We start from the raw sequence: 24900 nt of genomic DNA, 5'->3' as shown, positions 1-24900 counted from the left end.
GGAAATGTCTTTGATTTTGGTTACAGGCATTGCCTCTAATTCTTCACTGTCCTTTCTCCATGAACAGGTGCCCATGTGCAGCCACAGCAAATGTCCAACAGCAGCTCCATCAGCCACTTCCTCCTGCTGGCACTGGCAGACACGCGGCAGCTGCAGCTCCTGCACTTCTGCCTCTTCCTGGGCATCTCCCTGGCTGCCCTCCTGGGCAACGGCCTCATCATCAGCGCCGTAGCCTGCGGCCACCACCTGCACACGCCCATGTTCTTCTTCCTGCTCAACCTGGCCCTCAGCGACCTGGGCTCCATCTGCACCACTGTCCCCAAAGCCATGCACAATTCCCTCTGGGGTACCAGGAACATCTCCTACACAGGATGTACTGCACAGGTCTTGTTCTTTCTCTTCTTCATCTCAGCAGAGTATTTCCTCCTGACCATCATGTGCTACGACCGCTACGTGTCCATCTGCAAACCCCTGCACTACGGGACCCTCCTGGGCAGCAGAGCTTGTGCCCACATGGCAGCAGCTGCCTGGGCCAGTGCCTTTCTCAATGCTCTCATGCACACAGCCAATACATTTTCCCTGCCCCTGTGCCATGGCAATGCCATGGGCCAGTTCTTCTGTGAAATCCCACAGATCCTCAAGCTCTCCTGCTCTAAATCCTACATCAGAGAACTCAGGCTCATTGCAGTTACTGCTTGTTTAGGACTAGGTTGTTTTGTGTTCATTGTTTTCTCCTATGTGCAAATCTTCAGGACTGTGCTGAGGATCCCCTCTGAGCAGGGACGGCACAAAGCCTTTTCCACCTGCCTCCCTCACCTGGCTGTGGTCTCCCTTTTTGTCAGCACTATGATGTTTGCTCACCTGAAGCCCCCCTTGATCTCCTCCCCATCCCTGGACCTGTCAGTGTCAGTTCTGTACTCAGTGGTGCCTCCAGCCCTGAACCCCCTCATCTACAGCCTGAGGAACCAGGAGCTCAAGGCTGCAGTGTGGAGACAGATGACTGGATGCTTTCAGGAACATTAAAGTGCAGGCCAATTTCTGGAAATCACTTGTAATAAAAGTTATCTTTGATACTTCTTGTTGTTTTCCTCTTCGAGGTTCTTTTTCTTTGTTTTACATTTTAATGTTGTCCACAAAGAAATGTCATTATTTGTGTCATTTCTCATTTTATTTCTCCCCACCTTCCCTGTGGCCACAGACTGTGTCATTGAGGGGCTGTGCTCTCAGTGTTTTTAAAGGAACTAAAGGATGTCCCAGCACAGTTTTCTGCAGAGATGCCCTTTTGTTGCCTTCTCTGGAGCTGCAGCAGCAATGTCTGTGTGCAGAGCTGGGGCAGATCAGGGCTGGCACAGCAGCTGTGCCCAGGAGCAGCAGCACTTGGTGCTGCCAGTGCTGCTCCCGTGGCCCTGCCCTGCTGCCCTGGTGGCCCTGGTGTTGCTGCAGGGCCTGAGTGCTCTCGGGGCCGGGCACAGTCCTGGGGGTGGCAGTGCCGGGGCTGCAGCAGGGACAGGCCATGGGCACTGCTGGGGCAGCGCTGACGCCTCAGGCCAGGGCCTGGGGGCTCCAGGCTCCTTGCCCAGGCTCTCTCAAGAACACGGCCAGGCCAATGCTCAGCACAGAAAACCCCCGTGAGCAGCCCCAGGCTGGCTGTGGGCAGGCTGGGGGCAAACAGCACGGCTGGTGCTCTGCAAGGGCTCTGGGGGAGACGGGAAGGAGCAGCAGAGCAGGGGCTGATCCATCCCCAGTGCGCTGCACAGCCCAGGGCAGCGTCCCAGAGCGTCCTCATGGAGCTGCCAACAACATCCCCCCTCTGCAGCCCTGGCCTCTCCCCCAGCTCACAGAGGTGCCACATCCTTGCAGGCACAGACACGGCAGCACTGGCTCAGCAGCCCCTGTTTGCATTGCACACAGCAGGCGGGAGCACCCCCATGCTGGTGCTGTGGGGACATGAACCTAAGGCAGCACAAATGCCATCAGCCCCTGGGGCCAGGAAGGGCTGGGGGACGCCAGGGAAACCACTCAGCTTTGTCCTGGCCTCTGCAGTCAGCCAGAAAGTTTGTTCCCATCAGCTGGGAGTTTCCTGTCCCACTGCAGACGCTGCTGCTGCTCAGAGCCAGGGCTGCCTGGCAGCCACCCCCAAACTGCCCTGAGCATTTCCTTGGCTTCCCCTTTGCTTTCTTTACTCTTCCCTGGTCCAGATTCCTTCCTCTTGCCCACCCCTGTTCCCTCCCCTGCAAACAGCCCATCCCTGTTTGCCCTTTCCTCTCTGGCCCCACTCCCCATTGCAGTTCCTGACTTGGCACCATGGGAACATCCCTTGGGGAGCAGGATCATCCCACAAGTGCTGCAGGAATTGTCTGCAGGCTCCTGCAGTGCCTGGTGCTGCTCCCTTGCCAGAGGCACCCCAGGCCAGGGGGGCACATCTGGGCTGCTGTGTCTGGCTGTGGGGCTCCCTGTTCTGGGCAGTGAGGAGGAGCTGCAGAGGCTCTGCAGGACTGACAGGATGGGCTTTGGGGCTGTGAGGAGAAGCTGAGGGACCTGGGCTGCTGGAGCTTCTGAAGAGGAGGCCCAGGGCTCCTCCTGCAACTGCTCCAAGGGTGGTTTCAGAGAATCACAGAACCAGCAAGGCTGGAAAAGACCCTGGATATCATCAAGTCCAACGTGTGCCCTGACACCACCATTTCTTCCCTGAGCCTCCTCTTCTCCAATATCAACAAACCCAGCTCCCTCAGCCGCTCCTCACAGGACTTGTGCTCCAGACCCCTCACCAGCCTTGTTGCCCTTCTCTGGACATGCTCGAGCCCCTCCATGTCCTTCCTAAATTGGGGGCCCAGAACTGGACACAGCACTCAAGGTGCTGCCTAACCAGTGCCCAGCACAGGGGAAGAATCACTGCCCTGCTCCTGCTGGCCACACCATTCCTGATCCTGGCCAGGAGCCATTGGCCTTCTTGGCCACCTGGGCACACTGCTGGCTCATGTCCAGCCTGCTGTCCATCAGTCCCTGCAGGTCCCTTTCTGCCTGGCTGCTGTCCAGCCCCTCTGTCCCCAGTCTGTAGTGCTGCAGGGGTTGTTGTGGCCAAAGTGCAGGACCCAGCACTGGGACTTGTTAAACCTCACCTTGTTGGATTTGGGCCCTGGATCCAGCCTGTTCAGGGCTCTGTGCAGAGCCCTCCTACCCTCCAGCAGATCAACACTCCCAGACAACCTCGTATCACCAGGGTTCCATGAGGCCCCAGAGTGTCCCAGTGGTCTCCATGATTCCATGAGGCCTCCCAGTGTCACAATGTCCCTTTGGTTCCATGGGACCCCTTGGTGTCACAGAGTCTCTTGGATCCTTGGGCCCTGCAGTGTCACAATGTCACTGTGGTCCCCCAAGGCCCTGCAGTGTCACAGTGGATCCTTGGTTCCATGAGGTCTGGCAGGGCGACAATGCTCTCCTTGCTTCCACAGTGCCACAATGGCCTCTTGGTCCCAAGGGCCACCACGGTGTCAAACATGTTTCCTTCATTCCATGAGTCCCTGAGGAGCAGTTCAGGCCTCTTGGGTCACTGGAGCCCTGCAGGGTCACAGTGGCCCCATCATGACACGAGGTCCTGCTCTGTCACAAAGCTCTGCATGGTTCCACAAGGGCCTGCAAGGTCACAGTGGCCTCTTGGTTCCATGAGGCCTCAGAGTGCCCTGTTGATTCCCTTGGTGCTGCAGTGTCCTGGACTCCGACACTTCCTAAATTGGGGACCCCAGAACTGGACCCAGCACTCAAGGTGCTGCCCAACCAGTGCCCAGCACAGGTGAAACATGGATGAAAAATAAAAACCCCACAATTCCAATAAAGATTTGTAGGGAATGGTATGTTTATTTGCAGCGCTGGACACATGTAGGGACTCATCGCCCTTCAATGGACATGCACACCCCTAAGAAGTCCCAAAACTTTTTTATTACCCTTAATTAATTTCCATAGGCATTGAATTTCACAATAGGTTCATGCATATTCATTCTGATGATTTAATGTTACACTTAGAGCTAGTTACACTTGTTTTTGTCAGAAAGTACAGAAAGAACTCCTGGGTCACTCTGCGTGGTCTGTTTAAAGGCCCAAGGAGTCTTTCTTATCTCTTTTTAGTGTGGAAATTTGCATTCTTTCTCTTTAGCTGGGGCAACTTTGCTAGTGCTGCAGTTACCAGACTAAACAGAATATTTCACTCATGTTAGCAAGCTCAAAGGAGCACATTTCACCGAAATCCAAATGGATTTCTACCCTGTTAAATTTTCACTCTGTCTCGCAGGTGAAGAATCACTGCCCTGGTCCTTCTGGCCACAACATTCCTGATCCATAGGAGTGCCAGGGGTTGGATGAGGGAAATGGTGGGGGGTGGGTAGGGACAAAGTGTTATTGATTGTCAGCCATGAAGGATCATGATTTTCATATGTATTCAGATTGTATAACAAGGTGCTGGGGGTCAATATCAATTGGATATTGCTGATATCAAGATATAAGTAAGAAAAGTTAAAAGGACAAAACAATTATCTCTGCATTGTTTTCAATATAGTCTATCCACTTTGAAGACACTTCTGAAATCTGGTCCTGTCCTGACTGGGCCAAGGGCTTCAGCATGAGCGATCTCCTGCTTGATCTGGGTGAAAGCTTGTTGCTGCTCAGGGCCCCAGTGGAAATTGTTTTTTTTTTGCGGGCGACCAGGTAGGGAGGGCTCAAAATCTGGCCGTACTTGAGAATGGGCATTCTCCAAAAACCTATGGCACCTAGGAAAGCTTGTGTTTCCTTCTTGGTGCTGGGTAGACATCACGGTGATCTTATTGATGACCTCAGTTGGAATCTGACTCTGTCCATCTTGCCACTTTACCCAAGGAATTGGATCTCTCAGGCAGGTCCCTTGACTTTGCTCTTCTTGATGGCAAAGCTTCCAGCAGAATTTGGACAATCCTCTCTTCTTTCTCAAACACTTCCATTGCCGTGTTCCCCCACACAATGATGCCGTTGATGTATTGCAAGTGTTCTGGAGCCTCACCCTTTTCCAGTGCAGCCTGGATCAGTCCATGGCAGATGGTGGGGCTGTGCTTCCACCCTGGGGCAGTTGGTTCCAGGTGTACTGCACGCCAGGTGAAAAGAAACTGAGGCCTGCATTCTGCTGCCAGAGGAATGGAGAAAAACGCGTTAGCAATGTCAATAGTGGCGTACCACTTTGCTGCCTTGGACTCCAGCTTATGCTGGAGCTCCAGCACGTCCGGCACAGCAGCGCTCAGCAGTGGAGTCACTTCATTTAATACACAATAGTCCACAGTCAACCTCCATTCTCTGTCAGACATGTGCACAGGCCAGATGGGGCTGTGGAAGGGTGAGTGGGCCTTACTGACCACCCCTTGGCTCTCCAGCTCACGGATCATTCTGTGGATGGGGATCACGGCATCCCGATTCGTTCAATACTGCTGGCCCTGCACTGTCGAGGTGGCAATTGGCACTCGTTGCTCTTCCACCCTCAGGAGTCCTACTGCAGATGGGTTCTCTGATAGTCCAGGCAAGGTGTTCAATTGCTTAATGTCCTCTGCCTCTGCAGCAGCTATGCCAAAAGCCCACCTGAGTCCCTTTGGGTCTCTGTAACATCCGTTCTGGAGGAAGTCTATGCCCAGAACACACGGGGCCTCTGGGCCGGTCACAATGGATGTTTCTGCCGCTCCTTCCCAGCCAGGCTCACCTTGGCTCCCAACAGGGTCAATTGCTGCGATCCCCCCGTCACCCCGGCAATGGAAATAGGTTCTGCCCCACATGCCCCAATGGCATTGGGGTACACTGTGCATGAGTATCAGCTAAGGCTTCATATTTCTGTGGCACTGATGTGCCAGGACATTGGATCCACACTGACAAAAAGATCCAGTTTTCCAGTGCCTCTCCCGGGCTTGAGGCAGGGCCCCTCTAGCCCTGGTTGTTATTTCTTTCCTAGGTATACATGGCAGAGGTACTTTAAAGGGATCTGACAAATCACACCCGGCAGCTCGGTCATGGGAGTTTGAGGCTGCCTTCACTTCACTGGAATTCCCTCGGTCAGTGCTTCCCTCCTTGAGCTGACACACCCACGGTGCCAGGACAGAAATGGGTTTCCCATCCCACCTTCCCATGTCTTCCCCATGGTCACACAGAAAGAACCCCAGGCCAGCCCGTGGGGCGTACGCTCTCTCTCTGGCTGGGGAACGTTGGGCTCTGACTCTGGGGCCTGTGACTCGCACTGGGGCAATGTGGGAACTGTTCCTCCTCACCTCCTCCCTCATCTCCCTCATGTCCTCTTTGAGTTCCTTGCCCACAGCAGAGCCATGAGCCTGCACTGGGCCATGGATCATACTCTCACAATTTCTCAGCTGTTGGCAGCAGAGCCCACTGTCTCTCGGCTGTTATCGGCATTGATCGTGGCAATGAAGGTGGTGTACTGAGATGGCCCCAGCCTTGCCAGACTCCACAGCATTTGCCCTGTGCACCTGACCTTGTCGGGGTCATTATCATGCTGTCCATCCCTCCCAAAGAGTACCTCCAATGCTGCCACTTCCCTCAGCTGTTGGATCCCTTCCTCAAGGGTTTTCCAGCACGTTCTATGCTGGTGCTCCTGCATTCTCTCCCCGTGGACAAACCTCTCTCTGACACTCATTAAAATCCGCTCCCAGAGGGAAAGGGACCCTGGCTCCCTTACAAAAATCTGATTCGTACCTGAGCCTTGGGTCATGGGTCCCAAATTCCTTGCCTCACCACCATCTAGCTGGACACCTGTACCCATGAGGTCTCAGTCTTGAAGCAGTCAGGTTGTATAAGCCTCACATCTCCGTCGTACAATGTCCTTGTGCAGGTTACAGAGACTTTTGTACGTCAGGGACTCGGTGATGATCGCAACCTCTGGCTCCCCTGTGGGTTGTGAGGGCCTTCCCTTATCTGGGTGCTCTGATTCCATCTTAGACCTCCTTGTTTCTACAGGGGCGACTGCTGCTGGCTGTGGCTGCCTTTGTGGCTCAGCTGGAACCTGGACAGTTGTAACATCTGTGGGTTCCACTGCTGCCCCATCAGACTCTCCTTTTTTGGGGCAGGGGGAGGGCTTCTCACCAGCTGGAGAATGCACTCCTTCAGCATCTCCTGCATCTCCCTCACCAGACCCCCACCCAGTCTGGGTGGTTCATATCTGGGGTGGCTGTGGGGCAGGGTCAGGCTCTGGGGCAGCAGCATCCCTGGTCTCTGGGGCCGTGTCAGGTTCTGGGCTGGGTGTCAGGGTGGTTATCCAGGTTAATCTTCCCTTGTCTCTCAGTGCCAAATAGAACAGGGCTAACAGCAACACAGCCCCTGTATGATATCATTGGTATTTGGAGTGGATCTGAGCCCTTCACAAACTGGTGGAGCAGACCCAAAGAGATGGTTAAAGGGTTGGGAGAAAATTTCCCCCGGTGTCATTTCCTCACAGTAGGTGCCACTATTAAAGTAACCCCAAAAGCACACAGTCAGTGTGTGACAGCTGTGAATCCATGTGCCTGCTTCCCAGAGGAAGTTAAAGATCCATGAATTCTTCCCCTTATTCACCCATAAAACAAACCGGAGAACAGCCACAGCAGCCTTGGCTGTAGGAGCCGTGTTTAGATCAGGGCCTGTAAATGGAGAAATGCAGCCACGGTTCCGTGTCACCCAAACCAGGGCAGGCTGGAGCACAGGGTGCCGCTGAACGAGGTTTCTGTAGCAGCACACAAAAATTGGTTTACTCAAGAACTGTTATTCCCTTTTTTGTTCCTGTGCCCTCGAGCCGCACGTTAGGTGCCAAAATCTGTCTTGGTTTGCAAAGACAGGAGTCTGCTAAGGAAGGCAGGAGCCTCCCCTGAAATGGGGAAAAAAAATTTAGACCCCCTCCCTCTGAATTGCTATAAATTTGAAGTTAAGGGCGACTCTCAGGCAAAAATATGGGAGCAGGAATAACAGTTCTTTATGAGGGAAGAAAATAAAAAGATAAAATAAGCAATGCAGTGAACCAACCTCTAACAGATGGCAATTGAATACATCTTGCCTTCAGCATGAATCACATCCATTTACCACATGCCCCTTACCCCCAGATATTGCCCACCTGGGACAGACATCCCAAAACATTTTTAAAAAATTATGCATTCTATTTCATAATTAAAATGTAGTTATATTTTAATTAAATGAATTTAATAAATTAATTTTAGCTGAATAACAGTTTAAATTTTATTTTGCTTATGCATAAAAATATTATCCATTACTTTATTATTATTTTATTTTAATGCTTGTATAAAAAAAATCTCTATATGGGTTTTGCAACCAATAAATCATTGGTCATTGGTTCTAGGTAACACAATTCCTTTCATTAATCCATTGACCACTATTGGCTATTGATTTTGCCCTCTTTATTCTAATTTTCTTTATTTTTATTATTTTTGCCATCATTTTTATTATGTTCACAGACAGGGTGAAAGCGGCCACTTTGGGGCCCACGGAGACATTTCTGGGCACATTTGGGGCAGTTTTGTGTCTGGGGAGGGAATTCAGAGAGAACTTGAGGGTCTGGGGGCCCCTGGGGGAGCCGGGCGGGCGCTTGGAGGGGCACTCAGGGATCCTGAGGGGCAGTTCGGGGTCCGGGGGAGCACTCGGGGGTCCGGGGCCCTGGAGGTCAGCGAGGGGAATTTGGGGCCCTTCGGGGTCCGGGGGAGCACTCGGGGGAGCTTGGGGAGATTTAACCGGGTTCCTTAGGGCGCAGGGCGCGGCAGGAATTTTAGGCGCAGAACTGTGTTCTGAGGGGCTCTGGGGCCGCGGGGGATGAGAGGAGAGGAATTCCCAGAAGTGACTGTGCCGGGCATCTGTGGGGCTGGGAGCACTCAGGGGATCCGAGGACGCTTTTGGGGGCTCCCGAATGGGTGCTGAGGGCACTTGGGGATCCCGGAGGGTCTGGGGGAAACTTACATGAGAGATGGGGGCGGTACCGGGGTTCTGTGGAGCGCGGGGCATGACGGGCGTTGTAGTCCCGGCCCCAATGAGGCTCTATTGGGCTGCGGTGCATGATGGGAGATGTAGGCAAAAGAAAAGATGGCGCTGACTCTAGGCACCGCCCCCAGAGCTATGATCCCTGGTACTGATTGGTTGGGAGCTGTGATGGGCGGGAGCCTCGACCAATGGGAGGTGGTGGGAGCGGGACCAGCCCATTCAACCCCTCCAGTCCCTCCCAGCACAGCCCAGTTTATCCCCAGTACAGCCCAGTACAGCCCCACTGCCCCTCCAATCCCTCCCAGCAAAGCCCAGTTCATCCCCAGTACAGCCCAGTACAGCCCCAGTGCCCCTCCAGTCCCTCCCAGCACAGCCCAGTTCATCCCCAGTACAACCCAGTACAGCCCCAGTGCCCCTCCAGGCCCTCCCAGTAGAGCCCACTCCCTCCCAATACACCTGAGTTCATTCCCAGACCCTCCCAGTTCCTCCCAATGTCATCCACAATATGCCCCAGTGTTGCCCAGTCTTCCCCACAATGTCCCTAGTTTGTCCCAGTATCCCCCAGTTTCACTCCCAGTTTCACTCCCAGTATGTCCCAGTGTGTCCCAGTGTACCCCCAAGTCCATCCCAGCCCACCCAGATTCCCCCTCAGCATTCCTCATGTTCCCAGGCTGTCCCAGCCCTCCACAGCATCACTCCCAGTATGTCCCAGGGTCTCCCACAGCATTCCCAGTGTTCCCCAGTATGTCCCAGTCCTCCCCATTGTTTCCAAGAACAGTTTAATTTCTCAGGGCTGCCGTGGCAGCCAAACCCAGCAGTGGGGTCAGTGCAGTGCCCATGGCCACAGCCCCTTGCAGTGCCCAGTGCAGTTGGGGCTGATGATCCACCCTCACAGCTGGCCCTGGGCCGGTCTGGAGGAGTTTTGGTGGCACCTTGGGCTGGCACACACCTGAGGAGGGTGTCTGTTTTCATGGGGAAACTCAGGGGTTTTAGATTGTTCCAAACATAGAAAAAGGGAAAGCCCCTCTTAGGCTGGGTGCAGCCAGCTCTGCAGGCACAGCAGGTCCCAGGTGAGTGAGGACAGACAGGATGGGCTGGGGCAATGTGGAGCAAGGTTGTCCACGCTGGGCCAGAGCTCAGGGCACAGCTTCTCTGAGCAGGCCAGAGCTCCTGAGGGGAGACCCTGGCTCAATATCAGTCACAGAATGCTGCAATCGCCTCTGATCTAAAGAGAAATGTAATAAAATACACCCTTTAAAACAGGAATGTGTATTTCTTACAAGCTCTTTGAAATCTTTCTCCACAACTGGAAGAGGAAAACTTTAATGACCCTCTCAGGGCTTTGGTGTTGTTTACATCAGACTCAGTCCCTGAGAGTGTCTTCAAAAAACTTCTCAAGAACTCAAAGCTAAATTTAAACTCCAAAGTTTCTTGAAGTTTTAATGGGTCCCACTGAGGAACAGGACTGAGAAAGTGTCCCCAGGTTCCAGTCAGAGCAGAACACTGGAGGCAGTGATGACAGCAAGGGACAAGCAAGGGAAAGGTGTCTCTGGTGCTGAGCAAACCTGGATGTGTTTCAGGAATGCAAAGGGCCCAGGCCTGAGCCCCAGACCCTGGCAAGGCAGATCCTGTCCCTCCCTCATTGCTCAGGGCTCTTCCCGGGATGGGCACTGGCATGTGGGGATGTGCAGTGCCAAGGGCAGGACCATGGGGCGGCCCCTGCCAGGCTGCTGAGCAGGGACAAGGAGGCACTGAGGCCCCAGGGCTGCAAGGGTCACTTGTCCCCTGGTGGCCTCAGGCCCAGGGCCAGCAGCCATGGCCAAAGGGCTGCACAGGTTGGCTCTGTCAGGGCCTTGCAGCTGCTGCACATCCCTGAGCCCTCTGCAGCCCAGGCTGTCCCACGGTGTCCCTGCCCTGCGCCTCTGTCCCTGCAGGCTGTCACCCCCGGCTGCCCCACCTCGCTGGCCCTTCCTTTGCTGGCAGCTCTGCCTCCTGCTGCCCCTGCCTGGCCACACAAAGCCTTGGCCTTGGTACCAAAAGGGTTAATTCCATTTTTACTGTGCCTGGGAACTTTTAACACAGGAACAAGGCGTGCAGGAGCTGCTTTTCCAGCAAGGACAGTTGGAAGTGTAGAAGACATCTGCCTCAAGAGTGCAGTGATAGAAAAAGCAAGGACTGAACCTGGGAACTTGGGGTGGGTTTTATGGCAATGGGTAAATTGTAATACACATTTAGTGACTGTGTATAAGCAGCACACTAGTAGAGTTACATGTACACATAAGATTAGGAGTTATCCCTCACTAGACCCAAGGCCTGAATAAATGATCCCCTCTTAAATAGCAAATTAGTGTTAAGGAGTCTTGTTCTGCTATTTCAGAGATTTGGTGGCCATGGGGCCTCACAGAACCCAGGAGTCAGCTGTGACTTTGTGCAAACTCCTGGAACAAAGGGTCCATGGTGACACAGCGGAACCCCATGGAACCCAAATCCATTTTGGCACACTGGGGCCACATTGAACCAATGGTCCATTGTAACACCACGGATCCAAGGAGACCATTGTGATCCTGAGAAACCTCTTGGAACCAAGTGGCCATTCTGACACAGCAAGGCCTTGTGGAACCACAGGTCCATTGTGACACTGCAAGGTCGCACGGAACCAAGGTGGCCATGGAACCAAGGTTCTGCCATGGAACCTCATGGAACAACGGGACCATGGTGACACTGTGGAACCAGGGAGACTGTTTTTGGCAGTAGGAAAGCTCATGGAACCCCAAGTCCATTGTGACACAGCGAGGCCTCATGGAACCAAGGGACCATTGTTAAACTGTGTGGCCTCATGGAACCATGAGCCATTGTGACACAGCATGGCACCTCATGGAGCCAAGAGTCCATTGTGACACTGTGGGGCCCTGTGGAACCAAGGAGAGCACAGTGACTTTGTGGGGCCTCATGGAACAATGAAAACTGTTCTGACGCTTTAGGACCCACTGGAACCAGGGGTCCATGAGAGCAGGCAGGGCCTCATGGAATCAAGGGGACTGCAGTGAACACTGTGGGTCTCCGTGGAATGAAGGGTCCAATGGAACCATTGTGTCACCATTGTGTCACTCTGGGGCATCATGGATCCAAAGGTCCATTGTGACCCAGCAGGGCCTCATGGGACCATGAAGACCATTTCTACATTTGAGGCCTTGTGAAACCAAAGGGCCTCTGTGGCACTTCAGAGCCTCGTGGGGCCAAGGGGACCATCGTGACACTGTGGGGCTCAGTGACACCAATGGTCTGTTGTCACACTGCCAGGCCTTAGGTGTGGGTGCTCTGCTTGTTTTTTCTACCTGTGTCCTGGTCAGGATTAAAGGTACTTGAGATCATAGTTCATGTTCAGACTCAGGTGCTTCTTGTTTCTCATCAGTGTTTCAACCTCACAATTGTGAGTTCTGCAGTCTTTCATTAGCAAGTCATAAAATGACCAAATATCTCTTGTTAAGAGGTCTTTTAAAATTATCCAACCAAGGAATGACACCTAAATTATTTTCCATTTTAACCCAATAATTGATCCCTCGAAGCCAGCAATGCAGACTTTTCTGTCCAATCACAAAATATCACCCAAACCCATAAAGGAGAAAGTAAATAAGAAGAACCTGTGTCCACCCTAAAACCTCAATATTGTATCATATTTATTATTATGTTCTAAAACCCCAAGCTGTATGTTTTCCACCCTGTGGTACTATGCACCTCTAACCAACTACGCACCCGTAACCCCAGTGCTATTAATCAATTTTGGAAGCCTTCTCCACAGCCTCAGGTCAAATGCAGTGTTCTCTTGCAAGTCTGTGCCTTTCAGCACAGCCAGTTTAACATTCTCGGCATCCAGGGTTCCAACACTCATGGAATCAGGGACACTCTTGTGACACTAAAGGCCTCACTGAGCCATTGTGACACCACAAGGCCCCATTGAACCGAGGGGCCATTGTGACACTATGGAGTGTTGGCAGGCCAAGGGGCAGCTGTCACACTGAGTGGCACCATGGAACCAAGGAGCTACAGGGCCCATGGAACTAAGGATTCATGGAACAGTGTGGGACCCCACGGAACCAAAGGTCCATTGTGACATTGTGGGGCCCATTGGAATCCTGGAGGCCATTCTGACACTTTGAGGCTTTGTTGAATCAAGGGGCTCTGCAGGGCCCCATGGAGCCAAGGAGACCCTTCTGACACTGTGAGTGCCCATGGAACCAAGGGTCCATTGTGACCCTGCGGCACCAAGGAGACCCCTGTGACCCTGCAAGGCCTCATGGAAGCAAGGGACCATTGTGACACTATGGAGCCCCATGGAAACAAGAGGCACATCTGGGCCTCATGGAACCAAGGATCCAATATGACACCACCAGTGTGACACTGCAGGGCCCCATGGAAACAAGAGGCCAGTGTGACACATCTGGGCCTCATGGAACCAAGGATCCAATATGACACCACCAGTGTGACACTGCAGGGTCCCATGGAAACAAGAGGCCAGTGTGACACATCTGGGCCTCATGGAACCAAGGATCCAATATGACACCACCAGTGTGACACTGCAGGGCCCCATGGAAACAAGAGGCCAGTGTGACACATCTGGGCCTCATGGAACCAAGGATCCAATATGACACCACCAGTGTGACACTGCAGGGTCCCATGGAAACAAGGGGCCGGTGTGACCCTGCAGGGCCCCATGGATCCAAGGGAACAGGTAACAGGTCTGTTTGGCTTGGCCTGACTGGTCCAACTGCCCTTGGCATGTTGAGGGTTTCTTCTCATGTACCCCTGAAACAGAGCCCTGGGGCTCTGGGTTTTCCTTCCAGTGGAAAAGAACTGCCCTTCTCATCCAAGCATCCATGGCCAAAATGGGATTCTCCATGAAAATTCCCAATATCCAGGGATTGCTCCTAAACAAAAGCTGCCATTACCAACAAGTCTGGCTGACCTTGTCTTCCTGAGACCTGGCTCTCACCTGCCTTCAAACACTGAGGCTCTGTGCTTTTCTTCCTGTGGAAAAGAACCGTCCCTCCTGCACAGGCAACCATGGCCAAAATTGACACTTTTCCTCCAAAATTCCCTACATGCAAGGGTTTCTCCCAGACAAAAGCTGCCAGGAGAGACTGCTATGGCTGGCCTTGGCCTCTGGTGGTCTCCCTATTCTTCCTTGAAACACTGGGGCTCTGCCTTTTCCTTCCTATGTAAAACAACCATCCTTCATCCTTCATCCATCTCCTTCTTTCAGCCAGGTGTCCATGGCCAAAATTGGGATTCCACCTCCAGAAGTCCTATAGTCAAAGATTGCTCCTACACAAAAGCTGCCATTACAGACAGGTCTGGCTGGCCTTGGCCCCCTTAGTGGGGGGCTCTCACCTGCCTTCCAAACACGGGGGATCCACACTTCCCTTCCTATGGAAAAGAACTGGCCTTCTCCTCCAGGCACAAATGGCTGAAATTGGGATTCAACATTCACAATTCCAAATATCCAAGGGTTGGTCACAGCAAACCTGCCAGGACAGACAGGTCTGCCTGGCCTTGGCCTCAGGTGACTGCAGAGTTCATCAGATCCTGAAACACAGGGGCTCTGTGGTTTCCTTTCTGTGAGACCATTGTGACACTGTGGGGCCTTGTGGAACCCAAGGGCCATTGTCACCCTGGGGGCCTCGTGGAAGGAAGGGGCCACACTTCAGAAGCAAGCAGAACATTGGGACACTGCAGAGTGCCATGAAACCAAGGGAACATGGAACAGGTCTGGCTGGCTTGGCCTCCCAGGGGCCACCTGACAGGTCCAGCTGATCTTGGAACGTCGAGGGCTGCCTCTCTTCAGCTTCTGGAACACTGGGGCTCTGTGCTTTCCTTCCTATGGAAAAGAACCATCCATCTTTGCAGGTGCTCATGGCCGAAATTTATATTTCCCCTGAAAAATTCCCTATATGCAAGGGTTCTCCCAGACAAAAGCTGCCAGGACAGACAGCTCTGGCTGGCCTTGGCCTCTGGTGGTCACCTCTCATCTCAAGGAAGCCCTGAGGAAAGTATTTGAACAGGTTTGGCAGCTGGAACATAAATGAGTCTCTCGTCCTCTGAAAAATTCAGATGCTCTTTTGATCCTATGTGTATTTTTTTCCTCATTGTGCATTATGCATGAAATATAATTTTCAGCTAAAAAATATTATTCTTATCACTTTCCCAGTGTTATCTGACACAAAACACCTCATCTACATATGGATCCAGGTCACCTGTATAAGCAAACCCAAGAAAGAGTACACCAGGCATTATTTGTCTCTGCTCCCATCTGTCACATCTCCTCTGGAGCTGGAGGTGCAGCCCCAGCCCTTGGGAGGGCTCAGGGGGTCACAAGTTCAGCTCCCACACAGAGAACTTGTGGACCTTGGATGATCTTCCTGCCCCTGCCAGCTCAGCCAGGCTGAGATGGACACTGATGGTTTCTGTGCCAGGCTCTCCCAGCCCAGCCCAGCTCCCTGCCAGCTCTGCCAGCTGCCCTGAGCTCTGGGCAGCACCAAGGGCCTCTCCCCAGCACAGCCCAGCCGGCTCTGGCCCCACAGCTCTGCTCAGCCCAGGCTGCTCTGGGCACTGCCCCACGGCCTCAGCCCCTGCCAAGGGCACAGCAGCAGCTGCAGCTCAGCCAGGACTCAGCCCCACCATGGGGGAAGGGGCTTGGCCAAGGCCAAAGGAGCTCCCTGGCTGCCCTGCTCCCCTCTGCCTGAGGTGCTGAGAGCTCTGCAGCCCCTCCTGCCATCCCATCTGCCCAGGCCAGCACAAGAGCCCCGGCCCTGGGGCCCTCCAGAGCTGCTCCTGCTCCAGGCCCAGGGCTCATCCCAGAGCTGGGGCAGCCACAGAGCTGTGCCCATTTCTGCTCATTGCTGCTCTGATGGGGATGCATCGTCAGCCCCTTGGAGGCTGCTGATGAATTTTACTATGCCAGAGGTCTCTTCCTTCTTGAGCTCTTCAATTCAAGGAGAAAAGCTCATAAAAATTTGTTCAAAACATACAAACACTAAAAGCCCCTGAGAATAATTTAAGCTTTCAATTCTTCTTTGGCTAGTTAAACAGATTTCAGAAATGTATTCAAATGAATATAGTATATTAAAAAAAAAGCACAGAGAATTGTTCTTTTCCTGTTTATGGATTGATATCAGCAATGTCCAATTGATATTGATGCCCAGCACCTCGTAATACAGTCTGAACAGACAAGAAAATCAACACCCTTCATGGCTGACAAGCAATCAGATTTTGTCCCCACTCCCTCCCCACCATTTCCCTCATCCAACCCCTGGCACTCAGAGCAGCTGAGGAATGCAGTCACATCCAGGGGTGTCCCCAGGGCTCAGGACTGGGGCCAGGTCAATGAAATCTCTTTATTGCTGATCTGGATGAGGCCATTGAGGGCACCCTCAGGCAGTTCCAGGTGAGCCCAGGCTGGGTGGGAGTGTGGCTGTGCTGGAGGGCAGGAAGCTCTGCAGAGGGATCTGGACAGGCTGGAGCCATGGGCCCAGGACAATGGGATGAGGTTCACCAAGGCTAAGGGCCAGGTCCTGCCCTGGGCTCACAACCACCCCAAATCCCTGGCCGTGTCTTGCCCCTGATCCCCACAGCCTGTTCTGTTTCCTTCATCCCTGCATTGCCAGGGACTTTCTGGGACAAGGGAGCTCTGCTCTGGGGATGGAGGGAGCTCCAAGTGCCACCACTGGAGTGGGAACCACAACTCATCAGGTTTGTGTCCTTTGGGGGTCAGGAACTGGTGAGACTCAGAGGCACAGAAAGTTTCTCTTCATGGCCAACAGACCATGGTTGAACTATGTGCAGCATCCCAGCAGTGTCTGATGAGTGAACCATCCACAAGTGATTTCCATGCTAGAATGAATTTCTGACAAATGTGGTTCTGTGATAGATATAAACACAGTTAGGTTCTTGTATCAGGATGCTCATCCTGAAGCAGGGTCAAAACAGCTCAAACAATTCCTTATTTGCAAAGCTGTCAGTGGTGGATGGAGAAGGGAGGTCAGGCTGCTTTTGGTGTTGAGGAAATGCTGAAATCAGCCTGACTCATTTCATCTCCTCCTGGCCTGGCTGATCTCCCCTCTTTGCCCTTCCACCCATTGGCTTCTGTCTCCCACCAGCCCCCCAGTGAAGAGCCTGGCTCTGTGTTCTCCCTCCCCTCCTCGCTGGCACTGCCAGGCTGGGATGAGGAGCCCCTCAGCCTTCCCTGCTCTGGGCTGGACAAGCCCAGCTCCCTCAGCCTCTGCTCACAGCCAAGTGCTCCAGCCCCACCTTGGAGGCCCTTCCCTAACCCTGCTCCAGCTGCCAGACATCTTTCCTGCCCTGGGGAACTCAACCCAGGCCACAGGGACCTGGATAATCCACGTCCTTGATTTCCTGGTCACACAGCCCTGGCCCCTTGCCCTCATGTCAGGCTCTGGGGTGGATCCTGTGGAACATCCTTGGGTGGAGGCTGTGGCTCCAGAGGGACTGGGGGGATACTGGGGGACAGGGACCCTGCTGGGCATGAACAGCATTGGACTTGTTGGGAGAAACTGTGAGGGGGAGCTGGGGCAGAGTGACCAACCCAGTGACCTCACAGAGCCCTCCTGGGATGTCACACAGCCCCTCTGGGATGTCACACAGCCTCTCTGAGATGTCACAGACCATTCTGTAATGTCACACAGCCAGTCTCTGATGTCACAGACATTTCTGTGATGTCACAGTCTGCTCTGCAATTTCAAAGCTCTGTCCTGTGATCTCTAAGCCTGCTCTGGGATGTCACAGAGCTGGCCTATGATGTCATAACTTCTTGATGACATCACATTAACCACTCTGTGATGTCATGGACAATTCTGTCATAGATCACTCATGTGATGTCATAGCCCACTCTTTGACCTCATGTTACCAGATGATAAATTATCTCCACTAGGTGAGCTGACACCTGGAGCTTGTTCTCCAAACCCCAGGCCTATGGAAACCACACAATGCCCATTGTGGGACAAGGGGAACTGGAAGTTCACCAGCCTCAGTGTCCTGCCAGCTCAGCCAGGCCCATGGGAACATTGGGGTCCACGACCACCAGGGACCACCAGAGAGACCTCCAGGACAGAAGAACACATGGGTAAAGGGGAGGGGAAATATGTTAATGATTCTGGGGAAATGATTATCAGATGTGTGTTTAGTCCAGCACAATCAATGGATATGTGTGCAAAATACAGAATATGAACAGAAACTTTCCTGTACTCAGCATGCTCGGCTTTGGGAGGAGCTATCCCCCGTGCATCCCCCTGAATAAAGAATGATGATTCTTAATGCTGCACTGGTGATAAGGAGTTTTCTGTTTTACTGAATTTTCGGTAACACTGCGCTCACAAAGAAAGCTCTGTCTCCTGCTGTTCACAAAGAGAGAAGGGCTAGTGGCAGATGTGGGGGTCGGAGGCTGCGTGGGGCACTGGGACCATAAAATAATCAAGTTTTCAATGATCTGTGACAGAAGGAGGGGCAGCAACAAAACTTCCACACTGGAAAGAGGAAGGGCAGACTTTGGCCTATTTAGGATGCAGGTTTGGGGAGTAAAAAATCAGGTACTGATTTTTTTTAAGGGAAAGAGCCATTAAAAACAAAGGGGTTCAGGAACGATGGACACATTTTGAGAAAGCAATCTTAAGGAGGACGGAGCAGCCTGTCCCAGTGTGGCAAAAGATGAGCTGGTGAGGAAAATCACTGTCCTGACTGCCCATGGAGCTTTTGTGGGAACACAGCGGAAAGCAGAGAGAGCATTAACTTTGGACAGAAGGGCAGGCAATTTAGCAAGTGTTTAAGGATGTTGTTACATCATGCAGAAAGAGAAAAGGAAAGAGGTGAAATTTCAATTAAAGATTAACCTGGCCAATTCTGTGAAAAATAATAACAAACGTGTCTATGATTAATAGCAAAACATGGTATAAGGAGAACCTCTACTCTTTATTGGATGCAGTGGAAAATAGAGTAACTAAAGATAAGGGAAAGGCTGAGGTACTTAACACCTTGTTTGATTCAATTTTCAATATATGGAGAGATTGTCCTCAGGACAAGAGTTCTCCTGAGCTGGTAGATGGGCACAGGGAGCAGAACAGGCCCCTTGAATCCAGGAGAAAGCAGCTGCTGACCTGCTGAGCCACTCAGATGCTCACAGATGTATGGGATCAGATGGGATCCATCCTAGGGGGATGAGGGAGCTGGTGGATGAGCTCCCCAAGCAGCTCCCCATCATTTACCATCAGTCCTGACTCACCAGGAAGGTCCCAGAGCACTGGAGGAGCCAGTGTGAGCCCATCCCAAGGAAGGGCTGGAAGGAGGATCTGGGGAGCTCCAGGCCTGTCAGCCTGACCTCGGTGCCCGGCAAGGTTATGGAACAGATCACCTTAAGAGCCACCACGGGGCACCCACAGGATGGCTGAGGGGTCAGAGCCAGCCAGCGTGGATTTAAGAGGGGCAGGTCCTGCCTGAGCAACCTGATCTCCTTTTATAACCAGGTGACCCACCTGTGGGTGTGGGAAAGGCTGTGGATGTGTCCATCTGGACTTCAGCAAAGCCTTGGACACTGTCTCTGACAGCATTCCTTGGAAAAGCTGAAGCCCACGGCTTGGGCAGGTTCCCTCCTGGCTGGGAGATGGAAGAGCTGGCTGGAGGCTGGGCCCAGAGAGGGGTGGGGATGGTGCTGCACCCAGCTGGTGTCCAGTCCCTGGTGCTGTCCCCAGGGATCTGTGTTGGGCCCAGTCCTGTTTAACATCTTCACTGATGATCTGGGTGAGGGGACTAAGCCCACCATCCCCAAATTTGCAGGTGACACCAAGCTGGGTGTGAGTGTGGATCTGCTGGAGGCCAGGACAAGAAGACACAGCCTTCAGCTGCACCAGGGGAGGTTTAGGCTGGACAAGAGGAAGAAGTTCTTCACAGAAAGGGTGAGTGGGCATTGGAATGGGCAGGCCAGGGGGGAGGTGGCAGAGTCACTGTCCCTCTCCAGTGGCACTCAGTGGCATGGTCTGGGTGACAAGGCGGTATTAGGGCATTGGTTGGACTTGATGATCCCAAAGGTCTTTTCCAGCCTGTTTGATTCTGTCATTCTGTGATGATTGGGACACTCTGGGGCCATTGTGACCCTGCAGGGCCTCGTGGAACTAAGAGGACCATGGTGACACTGTGCAGCCCCATAGAACCAGGACTCAATTGTGGTGCTCAGGGGCCAAAGGGAACCAGGGAGTCCCAGTGACACTGGGTCCTGGTGGAACCACAGAGGCCATGGTGACACTGCGGGGCCTCGCGTGACCGAGGGGTTTCACCACTGTGACACTGCCAAACCAAGGAGAGCATTGGGAGAGTCCAGGGCCCAGGGGAACCAAGGGGCCATTCTGACACTGTGGGGCCTCATGGAACCAAGGGGACATTGTGACACTGCAGGACCTTGTGTAACCAAGGGGCCACTGTGACACTCTGGGGCCTCAGGGAATCTGGAAGGCCCTTGTGACACTGTGTGGGCTCATGAAAACAAGGAGTCCATTGTGACACTGAGGGGACTTGTGGAAGCACAGAGAGCATTGTGACAGTGTGGGACCTCATGTGACCATGGGGCCTTTGTGACACCCTGGGGCCCCATGGAACAAAGGGACCACTGTGAAACTGCAGCACCAATGAGAACATTGTGACACCGTGAAGCCCATGGAACCAAGGAGTCTATTGTCACATTTTGGGGTCCCATGGAACCAAGGAGACCAGTGTGACAGTGCAGAGCCTGGTGTAACCAAAGGGACATTGTGACACAGAGGGGCCCCTTGGAACCAAGGACATCTTTGCAGATGACACCAAGCTGGATGTGAGTGTTGATATGCTGGAGGGTAGGAGAGCTCTGCACAGGGCCCTGGACAGGCTGGATCCATGGCCCAAATCCAACAAGGTGAGGTTTAACAAGTCCAAGTGCCGGGTCCTGCACTTTGGCAACAACAACCCCTGCAGTGCTACAGGCTGGGGACAGAGTGGCTGGACAGTAGCCAGGCAGAAAGGGACTTGCAGGGACTGATGGACAGCAGGCTGGACATGAGCCAGCAGTGTGCCCAGGTGGCCAAGAAGGCCAATGGCTCCTGGCCTGGATCAGGAATGGTGTGGCCAGAAGGACCAGAACTGCTGTGCCAGCACTGATCTGCCCCAGCTCTGCACACAGACATTGCTGCTGCAGCTCCAGAGAAGGCAATAAAAGAGCATATCTGCAGAAAACTTTGCTGGGAGATCCTTTAGTTCCTTGAAAGCCACCGAGAGCGCAGCCCCTCATTGACACAGTCTGTGGCTACATGGATAGTGGAGAGAATCAAATAAGAAATGGCACAAACAATGGCATTTTTTGTGGCAACATTAATATGTAAAACAAAGAAAGTCGAAAATGAAACCAACAATAAGTATCAAAAATGAGTTTTATTACAAGTGTTTTGCAGAAATTGGCCAACAGTTTAATGTTCCTGAAAGCATCCAGTCATCAGTCTCCTCACTGCAGCCTTGAGCTCCTGGTTCCTCAGGCTGTAGATGAGGGGGTTCAGGGCTGGAGGCACCACCGAGTAGAGAACTGACAGGGCCAGATCCAGGGATGGGGAGGAGACAGACTGGGGCTTCAGATGAGCAAATGCTGCAGTGCTGACAAACAGACATACCACGGCCAGGTGAGGGAGGCAGGTGGAAAAGGCTTTGTGCCGTCCCTGCTCAGAGGGGATCCTCAGCACAGCCCTGAAGATCTGCACATAGGAGAAAACAATGAACACAAAACAGCCAAGTGATAAACAGGCACTAATAGCAAGAAGACAAATTTCCCTGAGATAGGATATGGAGCAGGAGAGCTTGAGGATCTGGGGGATTTCACAGAAGAACTGGCCCAGGGCATTGCCCTGGCACAGGGGCAGAGAAAATGTATTGGCTGTGTGCAGCAGTGAATAGAGAAAGGCACTGGCCCAGGCAGCTGCTGCCATGTGGGCACAAGCTCTGCTGCCCAGGAGGGTCCCGTAGTGCAGGGGTTTGCAGATGGACACGTAGCGGTCGTAGCACATGATGGTCAGGAGGAAATACTCTGATCCAAGGAAGAAGATAATCAGAAAAACCTGAGCAACACATCCTGTGTAGGAGATGTTCCTGATGTCCCAGAGGGAATTGTGCATGGCTTTGGGGACAGTGGTGCAGATGGAGCCCAGGTCGCTGAGGGCCAGGTTGAGCAGGAAGAAGAACATGGGCGTGTGCAGGTGGTGGCCGCAGGCTACGGCGCTGATGATGAGGCCGTTGCCCAGGAGGGCAGCCAGGGAGATGCCCAGGAAGAGGCAGAAGTGCAGGAGCTGCAGCTGCCGCGTGTCTGCCAGTGCCAGCAGGAGGAAGTGGCTGATGGAGCTGCTGTTGGACATTTGCTGTGGCTGTACATGGGCACCTGTTCATGGAGAAAGGACAGGGACAAGTCAGGAGAGGCTGCTTGGCGCTAAACCTGGGCCATTCCCTTCAGACTGTCCTGCTGCAGGGAATGGCCCTGGTTCCTGCTCTGGGAAAACCTTTACCCAGCTAAGTGTGGGAACTCTCAAGGAGCCATCCCTGCCCCGCTGTCATGGGTTTGTGGCCATGTGGCAGAGGGACAAGGCTGGATATTCAGGATTTGTCAGGGGAATCACTTCTAAATGCAGAAAGTCTTGGTACCATCTGCGCTTCCAGGTCTAAAGGATGGCAGGAGTTGGTTTTAGGAATTGTTTTCCTACCCACTCACCATTTCTGGCCTTCTGAGGTCAGAACTCCCCAGCATTCCTGCTGCACTCAGAGTTTGCCAGTGAGAGGTGTGAGAGGCAAAGGATTCCCTGTGGCTGAGGGAAGGTGAGGGGCTGGATGGGCTTGTTCCCCCAGCACTGCTCTGTTCAGCCCCCTCTGCTTCCCTGAGCATCTCCCTGGGCCTGGACATCCCCTCCTGAGATGTGCCTTGAGACTGACCAGCCAAAGTCACAGTTCTGGAGTCTCTGTAAATTTTCAAACATTCATTTAATGATCCTGTGTGTCCCTTTCACCTCAGAATATTCTTTAATTCTGGGATTACAATTCCTGTTCTGCTTTTCTCATACACTTGTGTCTGTAATCAAAAGAGAAAAAAAACCTCCTTGCAAAAGTTTTAGAACTGTAAGTTAAAAAACAGACCTTTATTGTTAGCTTCCAGTGTGGATGGGGCACACCCAGCCACTGATTTCAACAATTTATTGCGTTTGATTAATTAGGATATTTAACAGGGGAATCCAGGAGAAGATTCCGTTGATCCAGTAGCCCACCAATAGGTCAACCCATTGGAGTAGGTCCAAGGGCTTCTTTGCCCCAATTTTTGTTATGACTGCTCACATTCCGGTCAAAATGCAAAATGTTCTTCTTTCAGGACTGCTTCTTGATAATAAGACTATACAGTATTTCAGGAATGTATTTAGATAGTCAGCTTATTGTTCTAAAATCTAAGAGCATGGTTAGGAAATGTACTAGAGTTAATTAAGGATTATAGTGATAGAAGTATATAATAGAAGCTTAATAGAGTTAATTAAGAATTTAATAGAATAAAATTAGGATTATAATTTAAAAAGTATATAATAGTTTTTTTACATAGCTATGGCTATATGAAAAATGTATAAATAGCAAAAATCTTTCTGTCAGCAACCTTGTCTTTCCCATCCTTCTACAAGCAGGAAATTGAAAACACTCTCAGAAAAGCTCCTGATCTTTACAGCAATCCCAGGCTTACCTTCTTTGGGAAGTGTCCTCCGGAGCTGTGCCCAGGCTAGTGTGGAGCGGGGAGCAGTCCTGCCCCAGCCAGCCCCTCTCAGCAGCAGCACCTGCCCTGCTCAGGGTGGCTCCTTCCCCCCACAGCTCCTGGCCAGCGCTGGGAGCAGCTCCAGGGCCGGCTGAGAGCTGTCCCTGGCAGGCAGCAGAGTCCCTGGCCCAGCACAGCGCCCTGGGCTGCAGGACCCTGCTCTGCAGGACAGCCCTGGGCACCCCTGGCTGCTCTGCACAGGAGATGAGCAGAGAATGCACTCACAGGGTCTGTGGGCATTGGCATGTTCCAGCTTTAGGAGATCTCTCCAGGAGCTGCAGCTGCATTGTCCTGCAGCCAGAGGTTCCTGTGCCAAGGGCTGGCAGTGATTCTGCCCCAGGCACTTCTCAGCCCCTTCCCAGCCCTGACTGATTTAAGCTCTCTGTGCCTCTGTGCTGTGCCCGGGCTGGCTGCAGGCAGTGCCCCAGCCCTGCTGGGCTGGCAGAAGAGCTGCTCAGCAAGAGAAATGTGCTTTTGAAGCTCTGCTTGGTTACCAGGATCACCCTCTGTGCCAGGAGCCCGGCCCAGCTCAGCAGCACAGACACAGCACAAGGACTTTAATGACCCTCTGGGGCTTTGTGCTCAGGGCCTGAACATCAGGCCCTGAGAAGGAGGTGCAGAAACCTCTTCAGAACTCCAAGTCAGAATCCAACTCCAAAGTTTCTTGGACTTTTAATGGGTCCCACTGAGGGACACGACTGAGAAAGTGTCCCCAGGCCCCAGGCAGAGCAGAGAACTGGAGGCACTGATGCCAGGTGGGGACAAAGAGAAGCCAAGTCTTGGTGCCCTGGGGCACAGCAGGGTCTGTGCCACCAAGGGCTGTGAGGAGACACCTTGTCCTGAGGCCCTGGGGCCTCCTGGCACAGCCCCAGCCAGGCTGGGCACTGTCAGCCCCTGGTCCTGCCCTCAGCATCCCCCCCATGCCCACATCCCAGTGGGGTCAAGGATCTGCTGGAAGGAGTCCCTGTGGAGCCTTGGTCAGGAATGGCCCTGGGGGCTCCTTCATGCTCCCAGGGACTGCAGGTTTTTCAAAGGACTTTGGGTTTTGCTTTTGCCTTGCAGTCTCTGAGAGCTTT

General features: G+C 52.9%; 3 protein-coding genes across 3 annotated transcripts in view; 1 reads left to right on the top strand and 2 right to left on the bottom strand.

Annotated features, from left to right (window-relative positions):
• LOC110484126 (uncharacterized) overlaps positions 1-24900 on the bottom strand; it is a 187648-nt gene that overhangs the window by 154876 nt on the left and 7872 nt on the right.
• LOC144248170 (olfactory receptor 14J1-like) lies at positions 91-1023 on the top strand. The gene has a single exon (XM_077789917.1). It carries the CDS (start codon positions 91-93, stop codon positions 1021-1023), a length of 933 nt encoding a protein of 310 aa, XP_077646043.1.
• On the bottom strand, positions 21468-22453 carry LOC144248171 (olfactory receptor 14J1-like). Its single transcript, XM_077789918.1, has one exon. The coding sequence runs from the start codon at positions 22398-22400 to the stop codon at positions 21468-21470; it is 933 nt and encodes a 310-aa protein (XP_077646044.1). The 5' UTR covers positions 22401-22453.

This window comes from Lonchura striata, chromosome 39, assembly GCF_046129695.1.
Source record: "Lonchura striata isolate bLonStr1 chromosome 39, bLonStr1.mat, whole genome shotgun sequence".
In the NCBI taxonomy this organism is placed as follows: domain Eukaryota; kingdom Metazoa; phylum Chordata; class Aves; order Passeriformes; family Estrildidae; genus Lonchura; species Lonchura striata.
The sequence above is the reverse complement of the archived record's forward strand: the minus strand, read 5'-3'. Positions and strand labels throughout refer to the sequence as shown.

Coding starts and splice junctions, on each gene's coding strand:
- LOC144248170 (XM_077789917.1), top strand. CDS start 91: ATGTCCAACAGCAGCTCCATCAGCCACTTCCTCCTGCTGGCACTGGCA.
- LOC144248171 (XM_077789918.1), bottom strand. CDS start 22,400: ATGTCCAACAGCAGCTCCATCAGCCACTTCCTCCTGCTGGCACTGGCA.